This window comes from Channa argus, chromosome 15, assembly GCF_033026475.1.
Source record: "Channa argus isolate prfri chromosome 15, Channa argus male v1.0, whole genome shotgun sequence".
Classification (NCBI taxonomy): domain Eukaryota; kingdom Metazoa; phylum Chordata; class Actinopteri; order Anabantiformes; family Channidae; genus Channa; species Channa argus.
The window spans coordinates 22,994,726-23,022,689 of record NC_090211.1 but is presented as its reverse complement, the minus strand read 5'-3'; the positions used below and the strand labels follow the sequence as shown (position 1 = coordinate 23,022,689).

Genomic DNA, 27,964 nt, shown 5'->3' with positions numbered 1-27,964 from the left:
GCACAGTTAAAAGGATGAAAAAACCCAGAGACACTGGGATTAGATAAAGTTGGTTTCCAATAAATGCATGAAACTGATTTGAAGCTGAGGAGAAGAAACGTAGATGACATGAGGTGCAGCTGCTAGCTGGGAGGCGGTTACCACGGTCACAGCTTTACTGAAAAACAATGGAGAGTCAAACAACTTAACTAACTGGTGGTTTCATATTGTTCCCAAGAGTCTCTGGAAAAGCTCTACAGGTCCTTAAGATGGTCCTAGAGGCTTTTGAGAAACTTCCAAAAGTCAATGGAAATGTTTTTGGAGTTTGTGAGTTTGTTGCCTAACTTATGGACAAAGATTTTTGGAAGTTCTCGAAAAATAACTTTTAGAGTTCAAGAAAGTTCTGTTGATCTCTGTGGTCCCTAAAGAGCTTCTGAGATTTATTGAGGAAGCTTGATATGATTCTAAATAAGGTTGATATGATTCCAAAAGTCTTAAGGGAAGTTGTAAAGGTTTCTGAGAAAGCTCAAATAGTCAGTGAAAATGTTTTAAGAGTCCTAGAAAAAAATAACCAGGCATTGAAAAGATTCAAGGATTCCTTGAAAATCTGGGAGTTTTTTAAAAACACTTTACAGAATTCCAAAAAGCTCTAATGATATTTAGGGGCCTTGACGCAGTCCCAGAAGTCCACAATGAAGCTCTAGAGGTTCCTGAAATAGTTCAAGTAGTCACTGTAGAAAATTTTCTCTTGATCCTTGAAGGAAAAATTACTGAGGACAGTCAGGAGTCATTCGAAAAGTCCTGTCAGAATACATGGAATCTTAGAAAGATCTAAGGGTCTCAATAAATCATGAAGAACTCTTTGAAGAATCTTAAAGGTCATCAAAGTGTATCCAGAACACCTTTAGGAGGCTCAAAGACTAGGGAACTCTCTGGTTTTTAAGGAGGTTGTAGAACTCCTTCATGTGGTTTGAAGGGTAGTTGATCGACAAGAAAGATCGACAGGTCCTTAAGGACGTTCAGGATTCTTAGGGCCCTTAAAAAGATTTTCAGAGGTGAAACTAAAGGACATGATCTGCATCCTCAAAGTACAGTTCTCAAAACCAGTTCTCCCAGTATAAACGTAAAGAACATGTCAAATCCTTCTGATCTCCTGCAGGTGGCACTCTATCCTCTACACCTGGTTGGACTGCAGGGTCTTGAGGTACTCCATATGTCGGCGGAAATGCTCCTGGTTCTGGTGGATGTAGTAGAACAGGTAGGAGAAGAGCATGGAGAACCAGAGGAACATGGTGAACAGCATCACCACGTCAGTTGTTCTCCTCACTGACAGACAAAGATCCCAGTCCTCCACCAGTAGGACCACTGATATCCCAATAGTTCCTGGAACAAGAACAAAGATTTACAAATTGAAATATTGGTTTGCTTCTGCTGTGGGCTCAGAAATTCTTAATACAGTAGTTTTTTAGACAGTTGTACCAGCTGCACATTTTGGTTGGAAACATTTAGTGATCATAATGGAACATTAAAATATGAACTTAGTTAAAATGGGCACAATTAAGGAAACATAATCCAACGTTAAAGTAAATTACCATATGATATATTTTGGACTTAGAAGTGAAGGTAACCTAAAGCAACATTATTCAAAATTAATTAATTAATTAACGAACATAAGATGACAAATAAAACATTATACATTTAATGTAACCGTGCATAAATAAGGTAATGTAAGACAATGTTTAATGAGCATAATACCAGATGAACAATAAATTTAGCGTAGCATTATAGTGTAGTAAAGCATGTTACATTGTTACATTACCTGAATGTAACATACCACAGCATAAAGCAACATAAAGTAGTGAAACAACATTTGATGTACACAATAAAACTATTTCAATTTATTTTTATATTGGGGAATATAACAAAATTAGGAACATGAAGTTATATAAAATGTCTAACAAGAAAATTACATGACATATTACATTAGAATACATATTATTGTCCTGTGTTATGTTTGTTTTCATTATCCTGTCTGAGAATGTTTTTGTATCCGCGTTGACTGTCATACATAATGCATTAATAATACATAAAAAATACATTAGAGACAAAAGTAACACAGCCATAAAAACTAAGACACATTACATTACTTTATGTTGCATTTATGTTACATTACGTTACTAATGAGTGCGTGTATACCAAGGTTTGGGATGTCAGAGCTTTCACAGATGACATGAGCCAGAGACGATGGATCCAGATCCAACTGAGGCAGGGACAACTGAACACAGAGAGAGAGTTTCTGCAGATTTTACAAAAAATATTTTATTAACCTTTGAATTTACAATATTGACCGCAAAACACTGTAAAAAATCCACTGCACGACATGTTTATCTGAAAATGCGGTAAATACATTTTAGAAAGTTATTCTATCATCCTTCGCCATTTTGCCAACATGTGTCAATACAATAGAGAGTAGCCACCTTAACTTTACTCCCATACAAGTTAATTATCATTGTGTACAATAATACTGCTCCATGACCTCCATGGCACAGTTCAAAAACCTGCAACTTAAAGCAGGGTTCATGAAAGATAAAATCGTCAGTGGTTTGGATATAGGTCCTCCTGGCTACAAGTTGAAGTGTCCCTGGGCAAGTCAATGAACCCCCAAGTTTTCCCATTTGCTGCTTTGGATAAAAAACAAAATCTAAACAATCTACATGTCTGTTAATCCTGACTAGACTGCTCAAAAATGTTTCACCCCATAATTTTGATCCATATTCAATTTGATGAATCAGGCCTGGATGTCCTACAATTTCCTACTTCTAAATTCAGACAAAACTGAAGTTATTGTATTTGGGCCTAAAATCTCAGAAATATGCTGTCCAACAATATCATTATACTAGTTGCCACAGCTTTGGCCTCCTGAATGCAGACTCAAACAATTTTTGGAGTTACTGCAAGGAACCTCAGAGTTAATTTGACAAGGATTTGTCCTTTACCTAACATTTAAAACAAATCTCAAGAACAGAGTTCTTCTGCTCACTGAAATAGCTCTTAGTTTTGCTCCTATGCTGCTTCCACTGATGTACTGAGCACCTCCCCTCTCCTCTCTCTTCACCACTGCACTTGAGTCACCACTTTGTCTTCTCTTTCCCGTACATTTCCTTCTCCCTCTGTCTTCCTCTCTCTGTTCCTTTCTCCAGGTGTCCCCGGCTTTGAGGCTGTGTTTTTCCAGTGGGCAGCTACTGGTCCTACCAACTAATTAAAAGGGTTTTTTCTGCTCCAGTCACCTAGTGCTGCTCATAGGGGATTTGTTGGATTTTTTTCTACAGATCGGAACAGACTTGACTTTGTTGTGAATTAGTGAATTTAAATAAAGTTACATTAAAAAGTGAATTAAACAATTTTATACTTCTGTTGTTCAGCTAACAAATTCCAAGAGGTCTTCTTACATGTCTGCACAAATCAAACTTACCTGCATCTTGCAGTCACAGTGCCAGGGATTGTGTGTGAGGTTGGCAAGACATCCCAGGTTGCCAAGCACTGTCGGGTCCAGCGTTGTAAGTCGATTGGATGAGAGGTCCAGAAAATGAAGGGAAGATGCCAAACCGTGGAAACAACCAGGTTCCAGCAAGGAGAGCTGAGAGGAAACAGGAAACTTAACCGCCATTTCCAGTTTCCCTCTGGTTTAATCTCTCTATACTGGTCTCAACAGGTGCTGGTTCAGTACCTGGTTGTGTGACAGGTCGAGCTCAGTGAGCAGAAAGAGATCAGAGAAAGCGTCGGCCGGCAGAAAGGTCAGCAGGTTTTTATCCAGATGGAGACGAATGGTGAGATTAGTAAGGCCGACTGGGACCTGAGGACACAAACACACCTGAGCACGTGCCACTAGTTAACCAGGTAACAGAGATCCTTGTATTTTAACCAATAATTTGACCCTGATTTCACCCTCCACGTTTTCCAGTGCAAACAATAGAATCTTAGCACAGTTTTTAGATTGATTGGTAAAAGCTCTTTTGACTGATTGCTAGTAACACTTGTTATACAAAACACTATCCTTATTTAGCTGAATCACCAGTGTGAGAGTTAACGAGTTATTGAGAATGGCTTACAAAAGTTAGTTAATTAGCAACCTGTGTGGTACTAGCGAATGAATTTGAACACAGAACAACTACAACACAATATGGTTGAATTGAAAATTTTAAACATAATTGTATTAGAATTTGTTCACTCACATGCAAATATTAGTTTGGTACTTGATTGCCATTAAAGAATGGTCTTCATGTAAAGCATTGGTCCTCACTTGGAACAAGTTTTGCAATCGTTGTGGGTGGAAAAGAACAGATTTTTTCTCACTTTCTTTCGCTATCTTGAAGCTCTGCTAGCAGTTTTAGCATGCTTCCAGTCATTCCAGTCATCATAAATTCAGCTGAACAGATCCTGGTTCTTTTCCAGGGTTACAGCAAATATCTACACAACAACATGACCATATCCTCAGTGCTCACATGGGAGGAGCATCCTCAAGATACAGTAATAAAACCACGTCCCCAGTAGGTATAAACATGTATCCGTCCCCATGACAGCGTGAAAATCTGAACACAGACCTGGGTCAGCCTCTGTCCACTGCAGCGGACCGTCACTCCTCCATCTGGTGCCTCCAGCTGGTGGCAGACCTTGTGGGCAGAGACTCTTTCGCCATGATGGGCCATGGTTAACAGTGATGATGTCATCACCAGGTTTGGTAAAGGTATGATCAGAAGAAGAAGAAAAAGAAGGATCATCCTATTTGGAGAAACGTCCACCACAGAAGAAGAGAGCTGCAGCAGGCTCACAGTGTGGAACGTTGTGTGGACACCTTCGGTTTCATAAACCCTATAATTAACAAAGAGTTGTTACCAGTGTGTTAATGAGCATCCATCAGTGAGATTTGTGAGGATAAAAATGACCCGTAATATCAGAGATCAAGTTGTTTTTGTGTTTAAAACTACTCAAATCCCAAAAGTACTAAATGAAAAAAAGATCACACCGTGAGCAAATGTGTGGAACAGTCCAGGAGGTAAGGAGGTAACGGTAAGGTGTAGGAAATGAAAGGCCTTTCATGCAATGGGTTTTTAGAAGGATATTGTGTTTCCTGAAGAGACCAAAGTAGAACATCCTGCCTTTGAGTGAGCAGCTTTATATTTGATGATGATTCCAGCGTAAGAACTTTATCCCATCTCTGAAACATGGTGGCGGCAGTATCAGGATCTGGAGCTGCCAAATCAGCAGACCGGGAATCATGCAGCAGGACAGTGACACACTTAAATACCCATGTGCTTCTACTACTACTAGAACAAATAAAGCAGTAATGTGATGTTAACACCATGGACCTGAAGCAGGCAGTTTATGCCGGAAGCCAACTAATATGCAGAAACAGAGAAACTAACTTCCAAGCAAATGAAATAATATCTATTGCTATGTTTTCTACCATGACACTACTTGCAGCATCTCTGTGAATTTAGGTCCATGATCTGCAGCTGTGTTCTAAAAGGTCAGAGCTCAAATGGTCTCTGAGAGAAAACTTTAGTATGACGTAAAGAAACAGCAAATAATGTGAAAAAAGACAAAGAGCAGATTATTTAAGAACAGAGTGAGATGGAGGATAAGACGAGGGAACAAAGAGAGGGATCAGAGGAAGGATTACTGAAGAAAATAAAACGATGATCAGATTAAAGTGCAGGGATTAAAGATTTGACTGCTGTGTGAACGGGTGGGGGACAAAACATCTATCTGTCCTTTATTTATTACTACATCAAAGAATCTAGGAATAAAAAGTTGTAATTCCTGCAGAGAAAATAAAACATTTTAACTCAAATGCTGACAATTTGAACACATTTTGATTGTTTTATTTGTTAGTTACAGCGGCAAATTCACTGTCACTGTCCAAATACTTACGGACCTGACTGCTGGCTTACTATTCAAAAGTTGTTATGATGTAGCTGTATTTGACCAGAAAGTACTTGTTCTCATTTACATAACTGTTACACTGTGTATAACCTTATGTTTGTTTGTTTTTTTACATTTACATTTAATCCACAAATGTGATTTCTGGTGTGATGTGCAGCCAGAATTAAAACTGTAGAATGTTCTATCAGTATTATATCTATGTTGTAAAAATGTAACTACTTCATAAAAATTTTTTTAACAAGGTTAAGTTACACACATAATACTAAAATGTCAGTATTAATATTGTTATCATCACATTATAGTTATAGTTATTGTTTTTATATTTTGTTTTTTGTTTGTTAGCATTTAAACTTCAGCAGAAACTCCTTTGTTTGTTTACTTGTGATACTTCAATAATATTTTAGCTATTGATATTTTTACTGAGTGAAAATCTCTATTAAAAAAAATTAATAATTATATTATTTTAAGATTGTGAATCATAATTTCAAATTGACTTAAAACACACACTTCTTTTGAATACCAATGTCTGTGTATTTATTGACATAATCTTTTACTTTACTCTACATATTTCTACAGTTATATTTAGCTGCAGAGGACAACAAACAATAAACCAAACTTCATGAATGATTTAGTAAATTGCTGTAAAACCGTTGTAGTGTTGAATATTGATTCCGTAAGTGTCAAAGCTTCATGAGCCAACTAGTGTTTGTTGTTCTCTGATTTCTTCACTAAAAATTTAACAAATAGGAAATGAAAAGCTAAAGAGACGATTTACTCACATGTTGATGCTCAGCAGCAGCAAGTCAGACTGAAGGAGGAGAAACAGACAGATCTGAGTCACAGCGACCATAAATAAAGAAATAAATACACAAATAAAATACAAATTAAGATGTATATCTTTTTAATGTCATTAGTAGGGTTTTCTTCTGAACAAATTAGTTTGATTAAATAAATACATTTTCATTTAAAAAATACATACATATAATACATAAATTAATTCAATAAATATATACGATAAGCTTGATGAAGAGTACACACTGTGTATTATTGTTATTTTATCCTTATTAAAATCATGTAAATATTCAAATGATGGTTAAAAAGAAGTTTTCGGCTGGTGAATGTTAAATATCTGCAGAGCTAAAGAGCGAGGAGAGCGTCCTCTGCTGGTCAAGTCATCATTTCAATATAAAACAAAAAGTCACAACAACAATAATAATAATTTGAATACTTTAAGTACATTTTACAGTTAAAGTATTTATATAGTAAGACCTTTAGGACTTCCACCCACAACCCCTCTCCCTCAGGTGTGTGAGTGACCGGTGGGCGGAGCTTCCTACTGCACTTAGTGTGGTCTGCACGCTGCTGATAGAGCTCGTGCTCTGGTGTTTGTCAAAAACAGCAGCAGAAGGAGGAGGAGGACTCGGAGTTTTAATGAAAGTCAAACACAGGCCGAGGAGGACCCGGTTCGAACTTGGACTTTAAAGATCCTGTGCGGGTCCGTTACTGTTTCTGCTGGACTTCTAGTTTCTGTTTCTCATTTAAGTTCACTGCTGCACAGTAAGTACTTAATAATATGTAATAAATTCATAGTTTATGATCAAGTGAGGTTTGTTTGTTTTTTTGGAGGATTTTATTAGATATGATATGATTCCTTTATTGATTACAGGACACTAATTATATAACTACACTACACTCTGATCACAAAGCTGCACCTGTTTTTTCCCCTTTCATTAGACAGTAAAATAATATATTATTATAAATTATAAAGTATGTCATATGTTCACAAAGATACTCATAGATACGAAACTAATTTTCCCTACTTGTACTCAGTCATACACAAGTCCAGAATAAACCAGAGCTTGTTGAGAAGCGATAGGACGCTAAAAGTTTCAGAAACAACAGTTTATCGACGCTGAATGTTTCTAGTACAGAGACATTTGCTTTAAAGACCTGAAAACAAAGAGAACACAATAATATGAAAACATAAAACACACGTATGGATAAACTGGTCACTGTTATGATGTTGGATAACATGGAAGAATGACGCCTGTGGGGGGGTCTATAAAGTCAGTAAAGCCAGAGGAAACAATCCAATACTTTGTGTAGGAAAGCAGACAGGAAGCAAAGAAGTACATAAATAAGTGGGTTAAATGTGAATCAAAATTAAATTAAATCTCTTGCAACTTTACACGATGAGTACAAGGTGAAATTCACAGATAGATGGATAGATCTCCTCCATGATGTTCCAGTTCAAACACTGAAGTAAACATGTCTATTGATGTTTTACTGTTTCACAGGGGAGGAGGAGTTGGAGGATGCTGCCTTGGATCAGTGACGACTTTGCCAAGAAAAAACCTAAAGAACAAGAAATAGCAAACGAGGAGGAGGATGAGGAAGAGCCCAATGTTTACACTTCACTACCTCCTATTACCATGACAACCACAAAGGATGACCCCACGGCCCAGTCAGAGGCCACGGAGAACGTCCTGTCCAACCAGAACGTCAGCTGGGACTTGGGGGAGGAGGCTGCAGCTGTCCTGTCTCACTCCAGCAAGGAGATGTTGCTGTGGCAGCAGAAAGAGCTGGACGACCGCGATGAGGCGGAGACTAAGGCAGTGGCGTCTTCGCCTGACGGCCGATTCCTCAAGTTCAACATTGAGATCGGACGAGGATCGTTCAAGACGGTTTACAGAGGACTGGACACCGAGACCACAGTGGAGGTGGCCTGGTGTGAACTACAGGTACACAACAACTACTACTGTACACATAGAAGTACACACACTACAACACATTGATACTAATTAACACACATAGCTTAAAATATATCAATATACAGAAATACATAAAAACTACGTTGTGCTGATACTACTACTTTACAGCTTCAGCTGTTTTGACCAATAACAACCAAAGAGACGTTCGTGGTCGAGAGCTGCTTGTTGTCACCGCACTGATGTTGTACAGTCTGACACACTGAACTCACCTGAAAGTGTCACATAGAAAAACTCACACAAGCTTTCGTGTAATCAGACGGTCACTTAGCACACAGCTTTCAGCACCTGTGTGATGTCATCAGAAGGTGCTGTGACAGAAACCACCACACAGCAGCACCATCCTCTGTCTCGTCTCCATGGCAAAAGGACTCAGAGTCAACCAACAGGTCGTGAACATGGAGACGGTTTTGACAGTGGTCATTCTGTCTGGTTGGTAAGGCAGTCTTCCACAGCTACGTGCCAAAGTGTCCTCAGGAAAAAAAACTGTACACCAAGTTGTTGATCATATATATATATATATATTTCGGTATATATGCACTTTTGCTTTTGGTTCAGGGCTCATTAGTTTAAATGTCTCTGACTGACTTGGACTGAAGAAGACAATCTCACGTTTCTCTTTGAGATTGACCAAGACCAGTTAGAGCAGCAGCTGCTAACAGCTGTGAAAGCAGGTAAAATCCAATGCTCAGACTACCATTAACTTTTTGTGTCTAATTTAAATCTGGCTTTAGGAGAAAAAGTCAGACCTTCTTCCTTGAAAGACAACCGTGTGTGTGCATCGAGGGTGTGATAAAGAGTGACTCAGCAGTGTTTTCGTATAGTACACAGTATCTGATTGGACAGACGGCTGCTGGTGGATGTTGATAAACGCTCACAGTCGTGTTTCCATCACTTCACACTACGTTTAATCATTTACGACATGACGACTTTCTGTTTGTCCTCGTGTGTATGCACAAGGTGACAACAGTCCTGCAGTGAACACATTACTTATGGAAAAGTACAAAAATACTATCGGGACAATCAAGTTAATGCCTGAAAAATGTACTCAATGCAGAACACATTCACAATCTTTGTGATTGAAATTATCAAAGGAATAAGAAAATGCATCAGTCCCTCATATTTGTGAAATTGGAGCCAAGATATGTTTGGTATTTATATGAAAATTGAAAAACAATGAATTTGAATTTGAATTTTCTTATGCATGTATTTACAAGAACCTTCTGGGTACAGTATCTGATTCTGTCAGATTAATGTGTTGCAGTATAAAGTACAATATTTCTCTCTAAACCTTGATTCATTTATTATTCCCCCAACGGAATAAAAGAGAAAGTTAATGGGGGCAAAGATTCACTCTGATATTTGTTTAGGGTCATTAAAGCTCACACTCACCTGTCCTTCACTCCTATTGGTCCAACAGTGTTTCCATACACGACCTTCATTAACCCCCCCACAGAACGGTAAATGTGTGCAGCTGAGAGATGATTAACAGAAGGTAAAGTGAATTCCTGTTCCACATCAGTAACAGAGAACAGACTCAGAACATTTACAGGAAAAACTTTATGATGACGATAAATCACATCAGAACTGTGTCTGCTGCATCAGTGTAAGAACTATAATAAACTTCATAATCTGAGATCGTCAGGACGTACTGAGTTATTAATAATGTTCATGTTTCCTTCGGTTCTTTATTTGTTCCGAGGTCCAACTGTTTGCTCTGTGCACTGTTTTCAGTGCTTATATATGTGTTTGTGTAACCCAGTAGGTTAATTTCATCTTATTATAATTCATGTTTTTTTTATCTGTACTTTAAAACATCATCACATTAACATAATTTAGCAGAACATACATTGGAACAGTAACTACCAGCAAAAGTATCATAAAATAGTCAGTTGAAGGACCACAGTTGTATTTAGGTGCATTGGATGTGAATTTCTGCTTTCACATCGTGACTTGCAAATCACTCACTTTGAATCAGGTCAGATGTTGGTCTGAACAGACTAAATGTCCTCAATTTGTAAAGAAAGTAATTTTTCTGTTGACACCAACTAATCAACTTTGTCCAGGTGCAGGAACAGATCCGTGACCTTAAAGGTTTATCAGAAAGCCAACATAGGAATATGTTAACAGATTGTGTTTCTCCTCTTCAGACCCACCGGCTGAACAAGATGGAGCGTCAGAGGTTCAGTGAGGAGGTGGAGATGCTGAAAACTCTGCAGCATCCAAACATTGTCCGATTCTTTGACTCCTGGAAGTCATCGGTGAAGGGACACAAATACACCATCCTGGTGACGGAGCTCATGACGTCCGGGACTCTCAAAACGTGAGTCCACAACCAGGACCTGCAAAACCCTGTTTAGATTGATGTTTTTCATTTTCACTGGTGAAGTTCAAATTTCATTTCTGTTTTCTAATTTGCTCCCATCCAGCAGATGCCGCCTCAACTTCTCTTAAACTCTTGTTGGGTTTTTGAAGGACGTTAAGCAACAGATACTGATAATGATAAATGGATTCACATTACTTGTTATAATGAATATAATCACATATAACACATGTAGTCTACTCAAACCTGGTTTATAGAATAGCAACTTAGGTGTGTTTGCCAACAGCTAGATAGCAAATGTGTCATTTATCCTGATTGACTTTGTTACTATAAAAACTGATTGCCCACGCTAATTAAATGGTGACTTATAGAATATCTGAATGAATGTGGCTATGTCTCTAATCCCCTTCTTAAATACACTTGGGATAGATTACCATGGAGAAACAGTGACCACAAAAGACTGAAATAAGATAAAATGAAATATTCTCTTGTAGCAGCTATGTTTAGGTTCAGGTGCTGACTCACTGGAGCTTTCAGCACCTGTGTGATGTCATCGCAAGGTGCTGTGACAGAAACCCCCACACAGCAGCACCACCCTCTGTCTCGTCTCCATGGGAAAAGGACTCAGAGTCAACCAACAGGTCGTGAACATGGAGACGGTTTTGGCAGTTGTCATTCAGAGGAAACCACTGGTTGTTCTGTCTGGTGGGTAAGGCAGTCATCCACGGACCACTGGGCCTGTGGATCGACTCCCAGTCCCTCCTGGCTACGTGCCAAAGTGTCCTCAGGAAAAGACACTGAACACCAAGTTGTTGATTCAATTCAATTCAATTCAATTCAACTTTATTTATATAGCGCCAATTTACAACAAGGTCATCTCAAGGAACTTTACAGAATAAAGTCTAGACTACACAAAGATGTAGAAGCAACCCAACAAATCCCCCTTGAGCAAGCCCTAGGCAACAGTGGAGAGGAAAAACTCCCTTTTAATGGGAGAAACCTCCAGCAGAACCAGGCTCAGGGTGGGGGGCCATCTGCCTTGACCGGTTGGGGTGAGTGGAAAGTGGAGAAAGAAATGAAAAGAGCAACGAAAAGCATCAACAAAACAACAAGAAAAGCAACAACAAAACAACAAAAAAGCAACAACAAAGCATTGTACAAGTTGTAGGACACAGAATTAATGGCATACAGTGGTGACAAGTAAATGTATAGAGAAAAGCAGTTTTAACTATAAGCTTCATCAAAAAGGAAAGTTTTAAGCCTAGTCTTAAAATTAGAGAGGGTGTCTGCTCCCCGAATTTGGATTGGAAGCTGGTTCCACAGGAGAGGAGCTTGATAGCTAAAGGCTCTGCCTCCCGTTCTACTTTTGCAAACTCTGGGAACCACAAGTAGGCCTGTATTTTGGGATCGAAGTGGTCTAATTGGGCGATACAGAACAATGAGATCTTTTAAATATGATGGAGCTTGACCATTAAGAGTTTTGTATGTAAGGAGGAGGGTTTTGATCTCCTCACATGGCATAAATGTGAACTGGATCAAATACTCCACTTTTCAGTCCTGTTTTTTTTTTTTTTTTTTGTACACAGCTGAAATAGGACCTGAAACAGGACTTAGAGGATAGGAAAAAAGACTTAATTTCAGAATGTATCCATGCCCGTAAAAGGTCCTGAACATCAGACAGTCAGTAAAGAGCAAATAACTGGGCCATAATTCTAGTCTTTAAAATGTCCCTAGTCTGGCAGTATTACTTTCTGTAAGGTTCAGGAAGTTTCAGGGTGTGGTGTTTAGTGTTGAATGTCACTGATTGTTCATATATCACCCAGTATTTTACACCTGGGCCTGAGCAAAATGGTATCTTTTTTATTTTATTTATTTTTTTGCTTACTACAATAAAGCAGTAATTTCCTAATAGATCAAATATGAAAACAGATACTGATACAGACACTGGAAGGACGTTTACCCCAGTGGATGTTCTTGAACTTGAGTAACTGGGACAAGAAAGTACCAGAAACTGTTTGGTCAAAACACAGCTTTTGTTCTTTAAAACTCTCCAGGTACCTGCGCAGGTTCCGTCAGATGAAGCTGAAGCTGCTGCAGCGTTGGAGTTTCCAGATCCTGAAGGGACTCCAGTTCTTGCATTCGCGCTGTCCCCCTGTCTTGCACAGAGACCTCAAGTGTGACAATATCTTCATCACTGGACCAACTGCCTCCGTCAAGATTGGAGACCTGGGCCTCGCCACCCTCAAGAAGGCTTCGTTTGTTAAGAGCGTCATTGGTAAGAACAAAGAGGGAGCATATTAAAACATCGATCCTAAAACAGTTTTTAATCTTCAAGTAAACCTTTGAAGTTGGTCTGACAAACTTTATGTTGAGCGTAATGCTGTGTTCAGGGACTCCAGAGTTCATGGCTCCAGAAATGTATGAAGAGAAATATGATGAGGCTGTAGACATTTACGCCTTCGGCATGTGCATCCTGGAGATGGCAACTTCTGAGTATCCATACTCTGAGTGTCAGAATGCTGCCCAGATCTACCGCAAGGTCACAAGTGTAAGCTTCCCTCCCCCCTCAGTCCACCTGAGCAATGTCCACTTCCTGTGTCATTCAACATTTTTGACTCTGTTTATGTCTCTCAGGGAATCAAACCAGACAGTTTCTTCAAAGTACAAGTTCCAGAGCTTAAGGAGATCATTGAAGGGTGCATCCGAACCAAAAGCAGCGAGAGGTAATGTGACCAATCACAGTGCAGCATTTACACAAGAAATTTTGAGTCAAAGTCTCGTACTAGGGCTATTCATGACTCACAAAATTACACAGCTCCAATTCAAGTCTTAGTGAGTCTATTGTGAGAGCATCTCTGAGAATCTTCAGACTTTACTTGTGGCTGTTTAGTTCATGAGCTTAACATACAGTAAGGCAAGACATCTAACATTACAACAATAGCATCACAATACATTAAGTCGAGATTAGCTAGATGAAGACCACTGGTTTCTGCTTGCGCACCCCTATTCCTACTACAAAACCTAATGGCGATATCTGACAGCAAGAAGAAGAAGAACAACAACAACATGAAGACTCCCTGATGGACAGGTTCTTTTATCTGACTCTTTAGGTTTGTTGCTGTGTACATGTGATGATTTCTCTTCTGCTGCAGGTTCACGGTCCAGGACCTGCTGGACCACCGGTTCTTTCAGGAGCAGCTGGGCGCCCACGTGGAGCTGGCCGAGGACGAGAACAGCTCGAAGACAGCACTGAAGCTCTGGCTCCGTATGGACGGCAGCAAGAAGCTTCACGGCAAATACAAAGACAACAACGCCATCGAGTTCCTGTTCGAGCTATACAAAGACATCCCAGAGGAGGTGGCCCAGGAAATGGTACCTGATGACATCACACTGATGACATCACCTAAGGGGTACACATATGCAGGTGTCACACGTGTCTCTGTCTGTCTGGCTTAGGTGGTGCTAGGCTTTGTGTGTGAGGCTGACTACCAGCTGGTCGCAAAGGCGATCAGACACCGAGTGTCAGCCATAAAGCGTCAGCGGGAGAAACAGTGGCGCCAGCTGGAGGAAACGCAGAACCAGCAGAGGGATGCTGAGGAGGAGCCTGACCCCACCCACCAGCCTCCTGAACTACCCAATCAGAAACCCTCACCTGCTACGACTTCAACTGTCTCTGGACAAGCAGTTAACCAGGTGTGTTTGTTCAGGTTTCTACAGTAAACAGGTTTTTAGAGCAGCACAATCTACATAATTTCAGGTTTATATTTCTACCAGTTTTTGTTATAATGAGCCTTTTCGTTGCACTTTTTCTTCAGCTGGGAATGAAACTGTTCATTTTAAAAATTATGTCACACATCTCGGATGCTGATAAACATTTCAAATATTTTCCAAAATCCAAATATTTGCTTTTATTTTATTATATTTTTCTTGAACTTATTGCTGGGACAGATCTTTGCTGTGTAAGGACAAAGACAGTTTATAGAAACTTTAAAAACCAATTGATTAATTCTATCTACATACTCAGTTAAAGACAGTGTGACGTATTTAAGTAAAGACGTGTAACATGTAAATACTTTCTTTAACAAAGCTGTTTATCATGAATAATATTTATTTAGGATAAATATATTAGATACATTAATTAAAGATATTTGATTTTATTCAGAAGAGACAGCAGCTAAAATCAAACTGGTTTGACATGTTTATGAGTCTGAGCACAATTCTAATGTCTTTATTTTAAACTTCCATCAGGACTTAAGCACTGTTACAAGTCCTGCAACAACCTGGCAACAGGCTCCACCCATGATAATGGTGACATCATCAAGCAGAATATCAATGGATTCTGGGATCAGCAGTGTCTCCAGCAGAATGGAAAGTGAAGACAACGAGGAGGAGAAGACAATGAGACACACATCAACCTCCTCTGCTACATGTGAGGACAAAAACTTTTTTTTAAAATTTTGTTAATTAAGTAATTTCTTCACCTGTGCATTTCCTTCAAATCTCTCTTCTTGACATGGCAGCGGACTCCGAGATTGACAGCTCCTTAAGCTCATCAGCGCTCTCGGAGAATGTGGACGCCACGTCCCCACCTGTCACCAACTACACCTACATCTCATCTGGCCCCAACCAAGCTCAGGTGACCCAGGAAACTCTTTATGATGTGATGCCAATATCCAAGGCCCCATTTCTTCCTGAGCTGAGGTTCCCTAAGGTGAGCAATGGGCGGCGCTTAGATAAATATGCATTATTAGCAGCTTTTCATGGTTAATGTTTTAAAGTCTCCTTCACCCTTTCCGGTTATAGTTGTGTGGATGTACGTCCATACAAACAGGACTCGGGTTTTATTAATTGTAATTACATGTAAATGTGTGTTAAATTGTTCTGTTTTTGCAGAGACCTCTTGGCATCTTTTGTTCAGTTTTTCACTAATCTTTTCAATTTTTTGTTTCCCTTTCTCAACAAATGTTCGGCCAGTTAAAGTTTGAAATAAATCATGAGAATATTAACTTTAACCAGGTGTCTTAAATCTCAAATTGTTGAGTACAGAGTTCAACAAATGCGTAATGGATCTTTATCTAAAACATTATGGAGGGCACTGAATTATTCTGTCTGATTTTATATATCAATAATTCTACATAAAAATCTCTCTGTAAGGTGCAGACACAGTTTTGTTGGTTTTGGTCTGTTACTGGATTGTATGAAGGTGGAGGTGGTCGTATGGATGTTCTTCAGTCTTTTTCCTGTGAAAGGTTTAGACTAGTTGTGTTGTTAAAGGTGGCACAGTGATGGACTTATTAGAGCTGATGCCTCACAGCTAGAAGGACCCCGGTTCGAACCCCCAGCCAGCTGTGGCCTTTTTTGTGTGGCGTTTGCATGTTCTCTCAATCATTTCACTCTGTGAAAACTGAAGCTGAAACAGTTTGCTCGTAATCTTTCTCCAGAGCATTGCTGTGTCCCATAATGCTGAGCGACTGCCACCCGGATCAAATGGCAGCTTCTCCTCACCTGTCGACAGGTAACTAACATACCATTATATACTTCCTCAAGATGAACCTCATCAGCAGCAGCTCAGCTAAAAACTAACATTGATTAAAACTGGAATCTGTTTTGTACTGTATGTATTCCAATGTTTTCATTCACATTTGCACTTTTATTTTCTTTGCTGTTTTTATCTGCTGGTAGCTACGCCTCTGATGTAACCTCAGGTTTGAGTGATGGTAACGATGGCCAATCAGATAAGGGAAACCAGGATGCAGCGAAAACAGTGGCTACGAAGCAGTTTAGGAGGAGAGCGAGGGCTCGTCTGAGGATCATAGGGGTAAAAATCTGTGTCACACTAACACTTAAACCCACGTCTGCAGCCATAAAATCCAACAGACTGCTGTAATACAGTACTTTGTGTGTGTGTGTGCATTTGCTGTATGCAGGTGTCAGACCAGGTCGACCGGGTGGTCGAGTGTCAGCTGCAGACTCACAACAACAAGATGGTGACGTTTAAGTTTGACCTGGATGGAGACAATCCACAGGACATCGCATCTGTGATGGTGAATTAATTTCCAGTTTTACAGAGAGACTCTGACCTGTATATTTACACCCTGACATTTTCTCCCTGTTTATTTCTCTGTATTCTTATTAATTTAATAGTATTTTACATCAGTGTTTTGTGTCTTTAATGACTTTTTTAACGTGACTCAGTTTTATGCTTTTAAATCTGTGTTCTCAGCTGTACAGAGATTTCATTTTGCCGTCAGAGGAGGAAGGATTCATCCTACGCATGTATGACATCATCAAAAGAGCAGAGGCAATGATGCATCAGCAGTTGGCCGACACTAACAGGTTATCTCACCTGACCACCTCTGTGCTGCCTGAGTCCATGGTATATTTCACGATCATTGTCATATAGTTGTTTTTTTTTATATTTTCATTTTTTAAAGTTCCAGATAATGTTCCAAACCCCAAGGTGATTTCTTTAAATCTGTGACATAGCCTCAAGAGTTTTTTGAAGACAAACTTGGCCCAGACTGTTCAATCTCTTCATCAGTCACAAGCTTATTCAGATGCCACTAGCCAGTGTTAAATGTGGTTATGGTAGTTGTTTATTTCTGGTGGATGATGTGCTAATGAGCAGGAACAATATTCCTTAATTGTTTTTCAGCCAAACCTGTTAGTCCAGGGCCTCTCCAGAACCCTGTCCTCATCGTCACTACCAGGTGGGGAAAAGAAAATTATTAGAAATTGGTCACACATGGATGTTCAGCTCTTGTGTTGGTTTTTGATTTTTTATATATATATATATATATATATATATATATATATATATATATATATATATATATATATATATATATATAAAATTGCTGTGTTATGCCATAAGACTTTGCAGATGCTGACCAACCTCCCTTGAAGGGTGTAGACTTCTATGTTGACCCTGAGGCAATGCCTCCTGTCAGACCGCTGAGGTCTCAGTCCCTTCACACCTCATCAGGTACGCAAACACAATTTTTTGATTAGTTTTAATGCAGCTTATACAAATTGTTTTATTGACTTACTTTCTTCTAATATGCTAAGAGGACATGAAGGGAGCATTCCAAAAAATGTCTTAAATATATTTTGGATCAGCTGAACTTTCTGTTTCACGTCATACAAACGTGAAGCAGTTTAAAACCAGTCTCAGTGAAGTGCCTATTGAAAAAATTTGGAAACAATTATAATATCAAGGTACAGATGTCTGCAAGATGCCAAAAATGCAGTTTTCATCTCAGCAGTAACAACGTAATGGTTTTAGCCCCACCATGTAAAATACCAATGCAGTAATAAAAACAGGCTCACGCCATTTATATTTTCCCCTGTGATATTCTGTCACGGGGAAATCACACAGTTCAACCATTTATACTGTAGAAAGCCAACCACAAACTCTGTCCTGCCAAATGTCCAGTTCATCACATGGGAGCAGATGACGAACTGGGCACTGACCCTGCACATTTGATAATATGGTTTATGTATTTATGTATGGAGGAGTTGTTTACACTTTGTGTACACAGTACAAACCTTCTGTAGCTCCCCTGTTTAAATGTCCCCTACAAAGACGAATAAAGTTGTTCTTATCTGGGCTTAATCTGTCAAAGATGAACACATTTACAACAAAATAACACTTGTTGAACAAAAGGCATCATCAGCATACATGGAGTTTCTTTATTCTAATCCATTATTAATCACCCCGCTTCTCTCTCTCTCTCCAGCTTCCTCCCATCAGCCCCTCCCCTACTCCCCCCTTTACCCTCATCCAGATGTTACTTCTCTCCCAACCCACCTCTCTCATCCTAGCCAGTATCACCTCCCACCTCCCCAGTACCCACTCTATGCCACCCCCTTCCCCAGCCAGAGCTCCACCCCCGGCCTCGACCAAATTCACAGTAACCCCTCCCTTCTCAACCCACCCTCTTCCTCTTCTTCAGTTCCTCACCCTGCCCCACCTCTCTGGCCACCCCCTGATCAGTCCTTGCTCTCCCTGGCCAATGTGCTGTCTCTGGCAATGAATATGGCCCAGTCCTTCCAAATGGGGGGCCCCAGCCAGGGCTTTCTCCCCCAGCCCCTGTCCCCTTCATTTCCCCCTCCCCAGAAACCTCTATCTCCCCCCATGTCTCAATCCCTGGGACCTACATTCCACCTTACAAACCGCAATTCCTTTGCTGCTTCCTTTACCCTCCAACCACCCTACAGCCCCTTCTTCACCCCTCAGCCAGGCTCTGTTCCTGAATCCCAGCAGGGAGCACCAACCGCCCAGATAGCAGAAACATTTCAGGTAGGTAAAGCAGGAACAGTAACTCAAATAAAATAAATAAATAAATATAGAAATTATGATAATAAGGGATTACACACATCCTAATCTGAGTCCTTTAATGTTAATCTTGACATGTTATAACAACAGCTGTCCTCTCCTCAATCTGGCACGATGTATTTTTTAAATTTAACTGGATCCAAATACTAGAGGTCCTGGTTCAGAAAGTTAATCTCAATTTAATGATGATAATCATTTGAATAAAATAATTTCTCGGAGAAGGTGACAGGATCCTCTTTCTGGAACTCCAGAACGACTTGTTCGACTTGCAATGTTTAAAAAACCTCCTCAACTGAAAAACTGAACTGAAATGACTGAATGGCCCTTTGTTAATTAGACCGCCGTATTATGATGTTGGTTGGGTATGAAGCCAAGTTTTCTATTAAAGGAGCAAACATCTTTAGCTTGTCATTGATAAGTTAACGTTTGCACGCACTTAACGAAACCAGAGCTGATTATCCATATGTTATGTAGCCGTGATGACTGTTTGGACCTGCCTGGACCGGGTAGGTGCACAGTTTATGCAAGATAGTCAGCAGGAAAAGGACATTAGTGTGTGCTTTGTCGAGATTACAATGTTAAATCTTAAGACGCAACTAATACAACTAATAGCAGCAAATGATGAAATCACAATAGAGAGAGACCTTCAAGAACTAAAGCTTTACCAGAAATTAGCTTTACTTTACAAATCTATCCAGGACCTAAAAATTGAAGAGTTTAGAAAAAGTAAAAACTGCCGGTTGCCACCATGATTATTTGGGGCAAGACAACAGAACTTGCAGAACTTTCAGTTGTAACTGTCCCGTCGTTACGTTTGTCACATAAAGTCATCAGGTGTGTGACCTGTCCAGTCTTTGACAGTTTGGCTAGTCTTCAGATGTGTCCCCAGCTTTCAAGACATCTAACGATTTCATCAAATCAGCCTTTTAGGTTAAGAGTCAGTAGGGTTGACAGGAAGATATAATTGTGTATTCTCTGCATACAGTGACACAACATATTGTGTCTGCAGTGTCACATAATTTTTATGACGTTTAAAGTTTTTTTTTTTCATTTCATTGCAGCTTCACCGTCCAGTGCAAGTGAAGGTCAACTCAGCTCCACCTTCTCATAGTGAGTCCCTGCTGACATTACAAACTGACACACACTAAGTGGTGTGTGAAATGACCTGTTCAACTGCTCCCACATTTACTACTCTTCATTTAATGTGCACTCAGTAGTTGTCCATAAATTCAGATTTTAGACTATTGAATGATCATCATTTTGCAATATGACCAACAGTTGTAGAGTTCCTCAACTCTTATTTACATCTTTATAATCTTGACTTTATTCTGTAAAGTGCCCTGAGATGACTTTGTTGTGAATTGGCGCTATATAAATAAAGTTGAATTATTTATCTTCAAAGCATTGGCGGGTAACAACCAGTAAATGGCAGCTATAACACAGAAGTAGAATTGATGTATTTTGCAAAAAATGTTAAGATTTGGACCAGAACCAATTAAGTAGACCAATAAATATGCAAATTTATTGGCTTCTAGCTGAAAAAAGTGGTTTGACATGACAGCATCACATCCACCACAGATGTCATAAGAAAACAAACATTGTTTACTTAGTTAGCTTCACTCTGTTGCTTTGAAATCTGTTTTTTAAACATCAAAAAGTTTTTCACCATATTCACACAATAAATACAGAAAGACACTCATTATTTATTTTGTTCACAGGTTCAAAAAGTGTCTCCGCTCCTAGTCTGATCTGCACGTCCAGTACAACCAGTAATCTAAGTCTGACCAGTGCTCTAGGTCTCACCAGAACTCATAATCTAATCAGTGCGCCCAGTACGACCAATGTTTTAGGACTGACCAGTGCTCCCACTATGACCAGTGTTCCCATTCCAGCCAGCATTCCCTATATGACTTATGTTCCTAGTACAAACAACACTTCCAGTGTGACCAGTTTCCCCAGTATGACGAATTTTCCCAGTCCAAGCAATGCTCCCACTATGACCACTGTCCCCAGTCCTGCCGGTGCTCCCAGGATTACAAAATCTCCCTGTCCAACCAGTGCTCCCACTATGACCAGCGTTCCCATTCCAGTCAGAATTCACAGTATGACTAATGCTCCTAGTGCAATCAACACTTCCAGTATGACCACTGTCCCCAGTATGACCAGTGCTCTCATTCCAGCCAGCACTCCCAGTGGGACCAACGCAATAAATACTAGTGCAATCAATGCTTTGGGTATAACCAGTGTTTCCAGTGCAACCAGTGCCCTGAGTATAACAGTTATTCCCAGTATGAGCAGTGTTTCCAGTCCACCCAGCCCCGCCAGTATGACCAGTGCTCACCACCGTAGAGAAGCGTTTGAATCCTCAGCCTCCTCTTCTCCACCTGTGTCAACACATGTAAGATATACATTTATCTCTCCATAGCTGTGACCACACTCACACACCCCCACTCTATCATTTAGCATGTTTACCTCTAAAAGCCTGCCCCCCAGCCCTAACCCCAACCTGAGTCTAAGCTGATATCATCAGACATGTCTCTATTTTGACATATTTTGTCATTTTGTGATGATGATTATGTTCTCCCTTATATTGCAGCTTTCCCCCGCTGTCTCACTGTCACCCACACCATCCACTCAGGAGGGTAAGACTTACCTGTCTTTCTTTCTCTAGTTCTGCAAAACCTTTTAAAGTGTCCAGTTAAATTGTTTTAGAAAAGTCCACTTGTACTACACTGTGATGCTGCAAATAATTAATTCATTTCTTAAAAGAGGAACAAGCTAAGGACAGAACAACTAATAAAAAGTAAAAAAAAAAGTAACATTTACCTTAAACAGATTTCTCTAATCTTCTACCTTGGGTGCAATAACTGAAGTTATTTACATGACTGGTTATTGTAGAAACATAATATTATTTAACTTTACGCAGATGATACGCAATTATATCTTCCTGCCAATCCTACTGATTCCTGTCCTAAGAAGCTGCATTCATTACATGGAGGACATGTTCATGATTTTTCAACTTTACCCCTCAAATAATTGGATTATTTTATGACAGTTTAACAGGTTTTCCACTTTTTAATCAAAAAACAAACTTAACTTGACTTACCTGATAGAAAAACCTTGTACAGATTTGCTTTAGTTACACTGCATAATAAGTGACAATGAAGCTCTTACTTCTTTCTGCTCTGTCTTCAGTAAAAACAACATCAGTCTTCAGCGTTGGTCGATTCCAGGTGACACCATCTAAAGACCTTCATGATATTGTTCATCAGGAGTCCCGCCACTTAAACCAGGCCACTCCCACTTCCCATTCCCCGCCCCCTTCCAAGAAGAACCAATCAGAAAGCTCAGATAGCAGCACAGATGAGCAGAGTGAATCAGAGAGCAGCATGAGAACAGTGATCATCCCCCCTCCTGGTTACCTTGACAACACTGGAAGACAGGAGGAGAGGAGTGAGGAGAGTTGGAGGCTGAGTGTCAGCCGGTCAGACGGGTCATCAGGTAGCCCTGTGATAAGCAGTAGCTTCAGCCAATCCCTGAGCCACTCTACACCTTACTTCAGCTCTGACGAATCAGAGAGCGACAATGAGGAGATGTGGGAGGAGCTACAGAAGCTTCGTAATAGGTGAGTGGGGTTTAATGAGCTGAATCGTGAACCTGGTTGTTAACGGTCTCCGTTGTTTGTGGAGATTCATCCAGGTCCGAGTTCTTCCAAAGCACTGCTTAGTGGCAGCTTGACCTTTTTTATCCAAACATCTGGAGAGCTGAAGAACTGAATGGAAAAACACTTAATAGAAACAACTTGAACGGCTGAAAGATTTCATTCCTAGATATTGGTGAGAAGAATCCTATTCTCTTCAGCTAAATGATCCCATGATGGTGGAACAATCTACCACACTCTGCACACTCAGAAAAGTCACTCTGAGTGTTATTCAAAAAACTGCTGAGAACAGAACACAGAACAGAACTCTTCCGCACCTTCCTATCTACTTAAATCTATTTAAAAAAAAAAAAACTTTCTTTGTGCTCTTTTTTGCACTTGCATCTCGTGAAGTGTAAACTATTTTCTGACAGGACTTTGCTTTGATGTTTTTCTCCTTGACTTAGATTTTTGCTGCTATGTACCTCAGATGTACGTTGCTTTGGATAAAACAGTCTGCTAAATGACTAAATGTAAATGTATCTGACATAAACAGGAAGTCTTTAAATCGTGTTATAACGTCACATCACAGACACCTGGCAGAGGTGCAGAATCTCCAGACCAATCAGAAGCAAGAGATTGAGGAGCTGTACACGAGGAAGGGTAAAGTCCCACCCCCTGGTATCCTTTGTCCAGCCGCCATGTTGAATCATCGCCAGCGTCGCCTCTCCAAGTCAGGAAACTACCCTCCTTCTCGCAAAAACAGCCTGCAGAGACTGGACGTGCCGTCCCCTCTAGGTGGTAGAAAACACCACACACCTGGAAACACAACTCAACTCAACTCCACTTTATTTATAGAGCACTTTAACACAACCACAGCAGACCAAAGTGCTGTATATAGACAGTCAATAATACAAACACAAACAATACTTAATAACAATACATATTTAAAATAAAATAACAATAAAGGCAATAAAACAACACAGTAGAGTTTTTAGTGTTAACATCAAATGATAATTCAATATATTCTCGTGTTTTTGGTTCAGGAATCATGAGGAAGAGCTCGGTCAGCGGCAGCAGCAGTGGATCTCAGGAAAGAGTGGGGAAAGGAGTAACCTTCATGCCCGGACACAGCTGCATGGTGAGTTCATAATGTCGTCTTTATAGCTCTTAAATCTAAAATGAGCTGTTTTAGGGAGAATCAGTTAACCCAACTAAAGAAAGAAGAAACCAAAATCTGACTGGACATTTTAAAGTTCATCTTTTTTTTCAGTGTGAGCATCTACTTTAAATTGTTTTTTCATTTCAGAAGTTAAAGTCTATCATTTCATTTGTAGTTTTACTTTTTGATTCTAAAGTTATGTGTGATTCCAAACCTGGTCATTTAATAACGTTGTTCTTCCACCAAAAGAAAAACATATTGTTCTTTTTAAGGCAGTTGAATGCTGCTGAATGCTCTTTTCATCATGGAAAAAAATATAAAGATTATCTTAAACATCAGGCGCTAGGTAACTCATGCTGAACAACCTCTGACCAACCAAAGAACAACCTCTGACCTTTGACCTCTGTGTTCCAGTAAGAGACAAGGCTGAAGACATGAAGATGGTCACTGAGGAGTCAACATTCAACACACGTCACTTTATTGAACCTTCAATTATCTTCAGTCTCAGAAACATTTAATATTTAGTTAACATGTAATATTTAGTTTGACAGCACATTTTGTATGTTGTTGTGTATTTAGTGTTTAGACATGAACAACTGAACAATTTTTTAGCACTTTAAGAGAAAATATTGAGCCTTAAGCCTCTGGCAAGAGTAAATTTTATTTTGAATGTCTTTGTTTTTTTCATGAGGTGAATCTTTGTTGATGAATTTCCGGCAAAGCTCAGGCTGTTTTTCTAACTTAAACTGCTGCTCGTTTCTTTGACATGAAACTGTTCTTGGATCAGGTTTGAAGTTTTCTGCACCGTCAGACAGTTTCTTCTCCATTTCCACATTTCTGCTGCATATGTCATGTAGCAGATTCTATTCTGTCGGAATGCAGTTTCCAACCTCTGTGTTATGTAAAGATTATTTAAAGGGTTAGTTATTTAGTTAAATAATATTTAAGTCATATGTAAAGGAGACATTGATCAGACCTTTGACAACAGAACAAAAAGAGCAAGAGTCGTCTCCTCTGGATTTTAGTGATTAAATCAGGTGACGTCAAGCTGAGACGTAAAGACCTGAACCTGTTTGAACAAACTGAAAGTCTGAACATTCAGCTCCATGTCACTTATTCTGTTTGAATTGTCCATCAATATTAAACCTGATATTTGATATGATTCTCAAAGATGTATCCTGTTTTTCCTTAGAAATGTTGTCATGATGTATTGATCACGGCTCTAAAAACCTTCAACAAACAGTCTCTTCACAAGAGGATGGCCAATCACACGAGGAGCAACACCTCAGGTGGACAGAGAAGACGTAAAGAAATTTAAGTTCACATGGAGAATCCTTCTCCCAATAGAGGAGGAAGACCTCAGGCACAATCTGTCTCTTATTGTAGGATGAAAGCATTTTATGTGCTTTAACATGCACGTAAGAATCTGGGGTCCTCAAAATTCTGCTTTCCACTTTCTCTCCCCTCTGTCTGTGTGTGTGTGTGTGTGTGTGTGTGTGTGTGTGTGTGTGTGTGTGTGTGTGTGTGTGTGTGAGAGAGAGAGAGAGACAGTGCAGGGGGAGAGAAAGGAAGGACACATACATCTGATGCACTGCAGTGTGAATTTTAAAAATCTGCAGGGGACAGTGACTTATTTAGACGTCAAGGAAACAGTTTGTGTTAGTTACATTTTCTGTTGGACCTCAGACAGACTTTGTTTTAAAAATGAGGCGTCATCGCCCGTTAACTTGTTAATGATCTCTTCTTTCATTCATAATTTCCCTCAGCTGCGTGCAGCTTACTGTCTGCAGCCTTTGGTTACAAGTTTACATTGCAGAGAAATCTGTGTTCTCTGACAGAAATCTTATTTCTCCAGGTGGGTAAATCCTCCTGAAGCTGCAGAGTCTGGTCTCTACATCTGTTGACCAATGCAAGGCTGCTAATTTATGAGGAAGTTACAAGCTATTAAAAATCAAATAATGTTGCCAGCACAGAACAAATATGAGTTCGTGTATTTTTAGCAAACCAAACCTGTTCTACCAGATGTATGTAGTTTAACATTAAAGTACAGATGTCATCCCACCTGTCAGCTAATACACATGATGCCATGTGAATAAAAATGAAAAGGGGAAAAATTCACTGCTCACAGTCAGAGCTGCTTTCTTTTCACCACGTTTGTCTGTGGAGAACCTCAGTTCTTCAGCTCAGAGTTAGTACTGACCTCAGATCAGTGGACCCCTTTATTCATGGTCTAGTACAGCTACAGAAGACCAGTCTGTTTTCCAGGTTGGATGACCTGATTCCTGAGCTAATTATCAACCGTCATGGGGAATGTTAGGTCACATGAAAGCAGTCAGGGTCTTCGAGAGAAGACTGATGCCACGCAGACTGCTGGAGAAGAGCTGGCAAAGGAGATGAGTGAAATTCAATGAGTCTCTTGAAGTGAATATGTCAGAAAATGTGTTTTTCTCAGGCCTGTTAAACTTTTTGAGATTTTCTGAGATAAAGAAACAATGGCTGAATACCTCCTGAATTTAAGCCTAAAATGACCTTTTTTAAAAAATCGTTCTTCCAAATGATGACAAATAGAGAAACATTCATAAAGTTTTTAGTGGATCCATCATGGATCCATCAGAGACTCTATGATTCCAGCCTGCTGTCTGATGCCTCTGTCCAACATCACAAACGTGGTCCTGTATTCTCCTTGGAACTGCATTATTTACTCTGATGCAGCGTATGGTGTTGCTACAGGACACATGAAGCCTCAGCACAGAGTTTTTTACTGTAAGCTAAAGAAAGGATGTCAAATATCTGATAAGAAACATCAGCCCAGGAAACTGCCAAACCATTGGAACCTCCTGAGGGAAGCTGGAGACAAGATGATTCCCAATGTACTTAGACCTGTCAAACCACCAGAGGACAGATACTGGAAAAGATTTCAGTGCCTTACAAAAACACATGGTCCACCAGGGAGAAACCGTATCATCATCCCATTCATCCTCCGGGGAGGGACAAGTGAAAGTGTCCCGTGGGAGGTTTTACTGCAGGCAGAAAGACACCTGTCCAATTCCTGATGAAATGAAAAGCATCGACCCGCCAACCTGCCTGACTACTGGAACTCAATGAAGAAAGCTGGAGGACAGAAGATCCCGACCATCACCCTCAGCCCTATTGAACCAACAGAGGATGGTGTGTGGAAAAGATATGAGTCTCTCAAAGAAAGAAACCATATCTTCATCCCGTTCATTGTTCCAGGAAACACAAGTCAAAGTGTCCCGTTTTCTGTGGTCACCTTGGCTCTGTCTCTGGTGCTCCTCAAGTCCAGGTTTAAAGCCACCGTCCATCTCATTGCCTGTCTGAGGGATCAGTCTGCAGAACTGAGGCATCATAGGAGCTGTCTGCAGCGGCAGTACGCCTATGCCACTGACAACACAGGAAGGACAGTTTCAGCAGACATGTTTAGTGAATCATAAATATGGTTTTTACATTTATTAATTTGGTTTAGACTTTTCTCTGGGTTTGTGTTTAAGCTATAGAACACTAAGCAAGAAAGCATCACTTGCTGTTCGTTGCGTCACTTCCGTAGTTTCGAAATGGCGGTCTGTTCAAACTGTGTACACGTTTTCACGCAGTTGCAAGAAACCATCAAACTCTTGGAAAACGAACTAAGCAAAAAAAAAAATGAACTTATCTTGGGGTTTTCCAACGTTGCCACCACACAAGCAAAGCACCTCGCAGCCCTTAATACCTCGAGCTACATGGAACAAACAGTTTCTATCCACCCAGCTGTTTGTTCAGTAACCCAGGACACTGATGACACGCTGCCGTGGTC

At 40.0% G+C, this 27,964-nt stretch overlaps 2 protein-coding genes across 4 annotated transcripts; one reads left to right on the top strand and one right to left on the bottom strand.

Annotated features, from left to right (window-relative positions):
* Positions 1-1,137: 1,137 nt before the first annotated feature.
* LOC137100164 (leucine-rich repeat-containing protein 3-like) lies at positions 1,138-6,772 on the bottom strand. Its single transcript, XM_067477801.1, has 6 exons — positions 6,702-6,772; positions 4,581-4,848; positions 3,707-3,832; positions 3,452-3,616; positions 2,176-2,254; positions 1,138-1,362 (listed from the first exon to the last, which is right to left on the bottom strand). The coding sequence occupies exons 1-6, from the start codon at positions 6,770-6,772 to the stop codon at positions 1,154-1,156; spliced, it is 918 nt and encodes a 305-aa protein (XP_067333902.1). The 3' UTR covers positions 1,138-1,153.
* A 259-nt stretch (positions 6,773-7,031) lies between these two features.
* On the top strand, positions 7,032-26,257 carry LOC137099780 (serine/threonine-protein kinase WNK4-like). Of its 3 annotated transcripts, none has more exons than XM_067477039.1 (24): positions 7,032-7,479; positions 8,220-8,663; positions 10,841-11,013; positions 13,068-13,288; positions 13,404-13,561; positions 13,648-13,736; positions 14,166-14,385; positions 14,470-14,706; positions 15,262-15,442; positions 15,534-15,724; positions 16,455-16,528; positions 16,696-16,831; positions 16,941-17,057; positions 17,237-17,389; positions 17,669-17,723; positions 17,888-17,998; positions 18,753-19,315; positions 20,413-20,461; positions 21,070-21,749; positions 21,948-21,993; positions 22,547-22,976; positions 23,548-23,789; positions 24,038-24,132; positions 25,346-26,257. In XM_067477039.1, exons 2-24 carry the CDS (start codon positions 8,238-8,240, stop codon positions 25,469-25,471), a joined length of 4,773 nt encoding a protein of 1,590 aa, XP_067333140.1. In that variant the 5' UTR covers positions 7,032-7,479; positions 8,220-8,237; the 3' UTR covers positions 25,472-26,257. The 3 variants fall into 3 exon arrangements, with proteins under 3 accessions (XP_067333140.1, XP_067333141.1, XP_067333142.1); XM_067477040.1 differs by having other exon boundaries at positions 7,034-7,479; positions 23,584-23,789; positions 25,346-26,256; XM_067477041.1 differs by lacking the exon at positions 25,346-26,257 and adding an exon at positions 24,568-25,323 and having other exon boundaries at positions 7,034-7,479.
* Positions 26,258-27,964: the final 1,707 nt, after the last annotated feature.

What these genes read in the sequence shown, in the direction of transcription:
- LOC137099780 (XM_067477039.1), top strand. Translation starts at nt 8,238, where the DNA reads ATGCTGCCTTGGATCAGTGACGACTTTGCCAAGAAAAAACCTAAAGAA. An exon ending in CTCGTCTGAGGATCATAGGG is followed by an intron (nt 16,832 to 16,940) that starts GTAAAAATCTGT and finishes TGCTGTATGCAG; the next exon opens with GTGTCAGACCAGGTCGACCG. An exon ending in AGGACATCGCATCTGTGATG is followed by an intron (nt 17,058 to 17,236) that starts GTGAATTAATTT and finishes CTGTGTTCTCAG; the next exon opens with CTGTACAGAGATTTCATTTT.
- LOC137100164 (XM_067477801.1), bottom strand. Translation starts at nt 6,772, where the DNA reads ATGGTCGCTGTGACTCAGATCTGTCTGTTTCTCCTCCTTCAGTCTGAC. An exon ending in CTGCTGCTGAGCATCAACAT is followed by an intron (nt 4,849 to 6,701) that starts GTGAGTAAATCG and finishes TGTTAATTATAG; the next exon opens with GGTTTATGAAACCGAAGGTG. An exon ending in CTCTGACATCCCAAACCTTG is followed by an intron (nt 1,363 to 2,175) that starts GTATACACGCAC and finishes TTCTTGTTCCAG; the next exon opens with GAACTATTGGGATATCAGTG.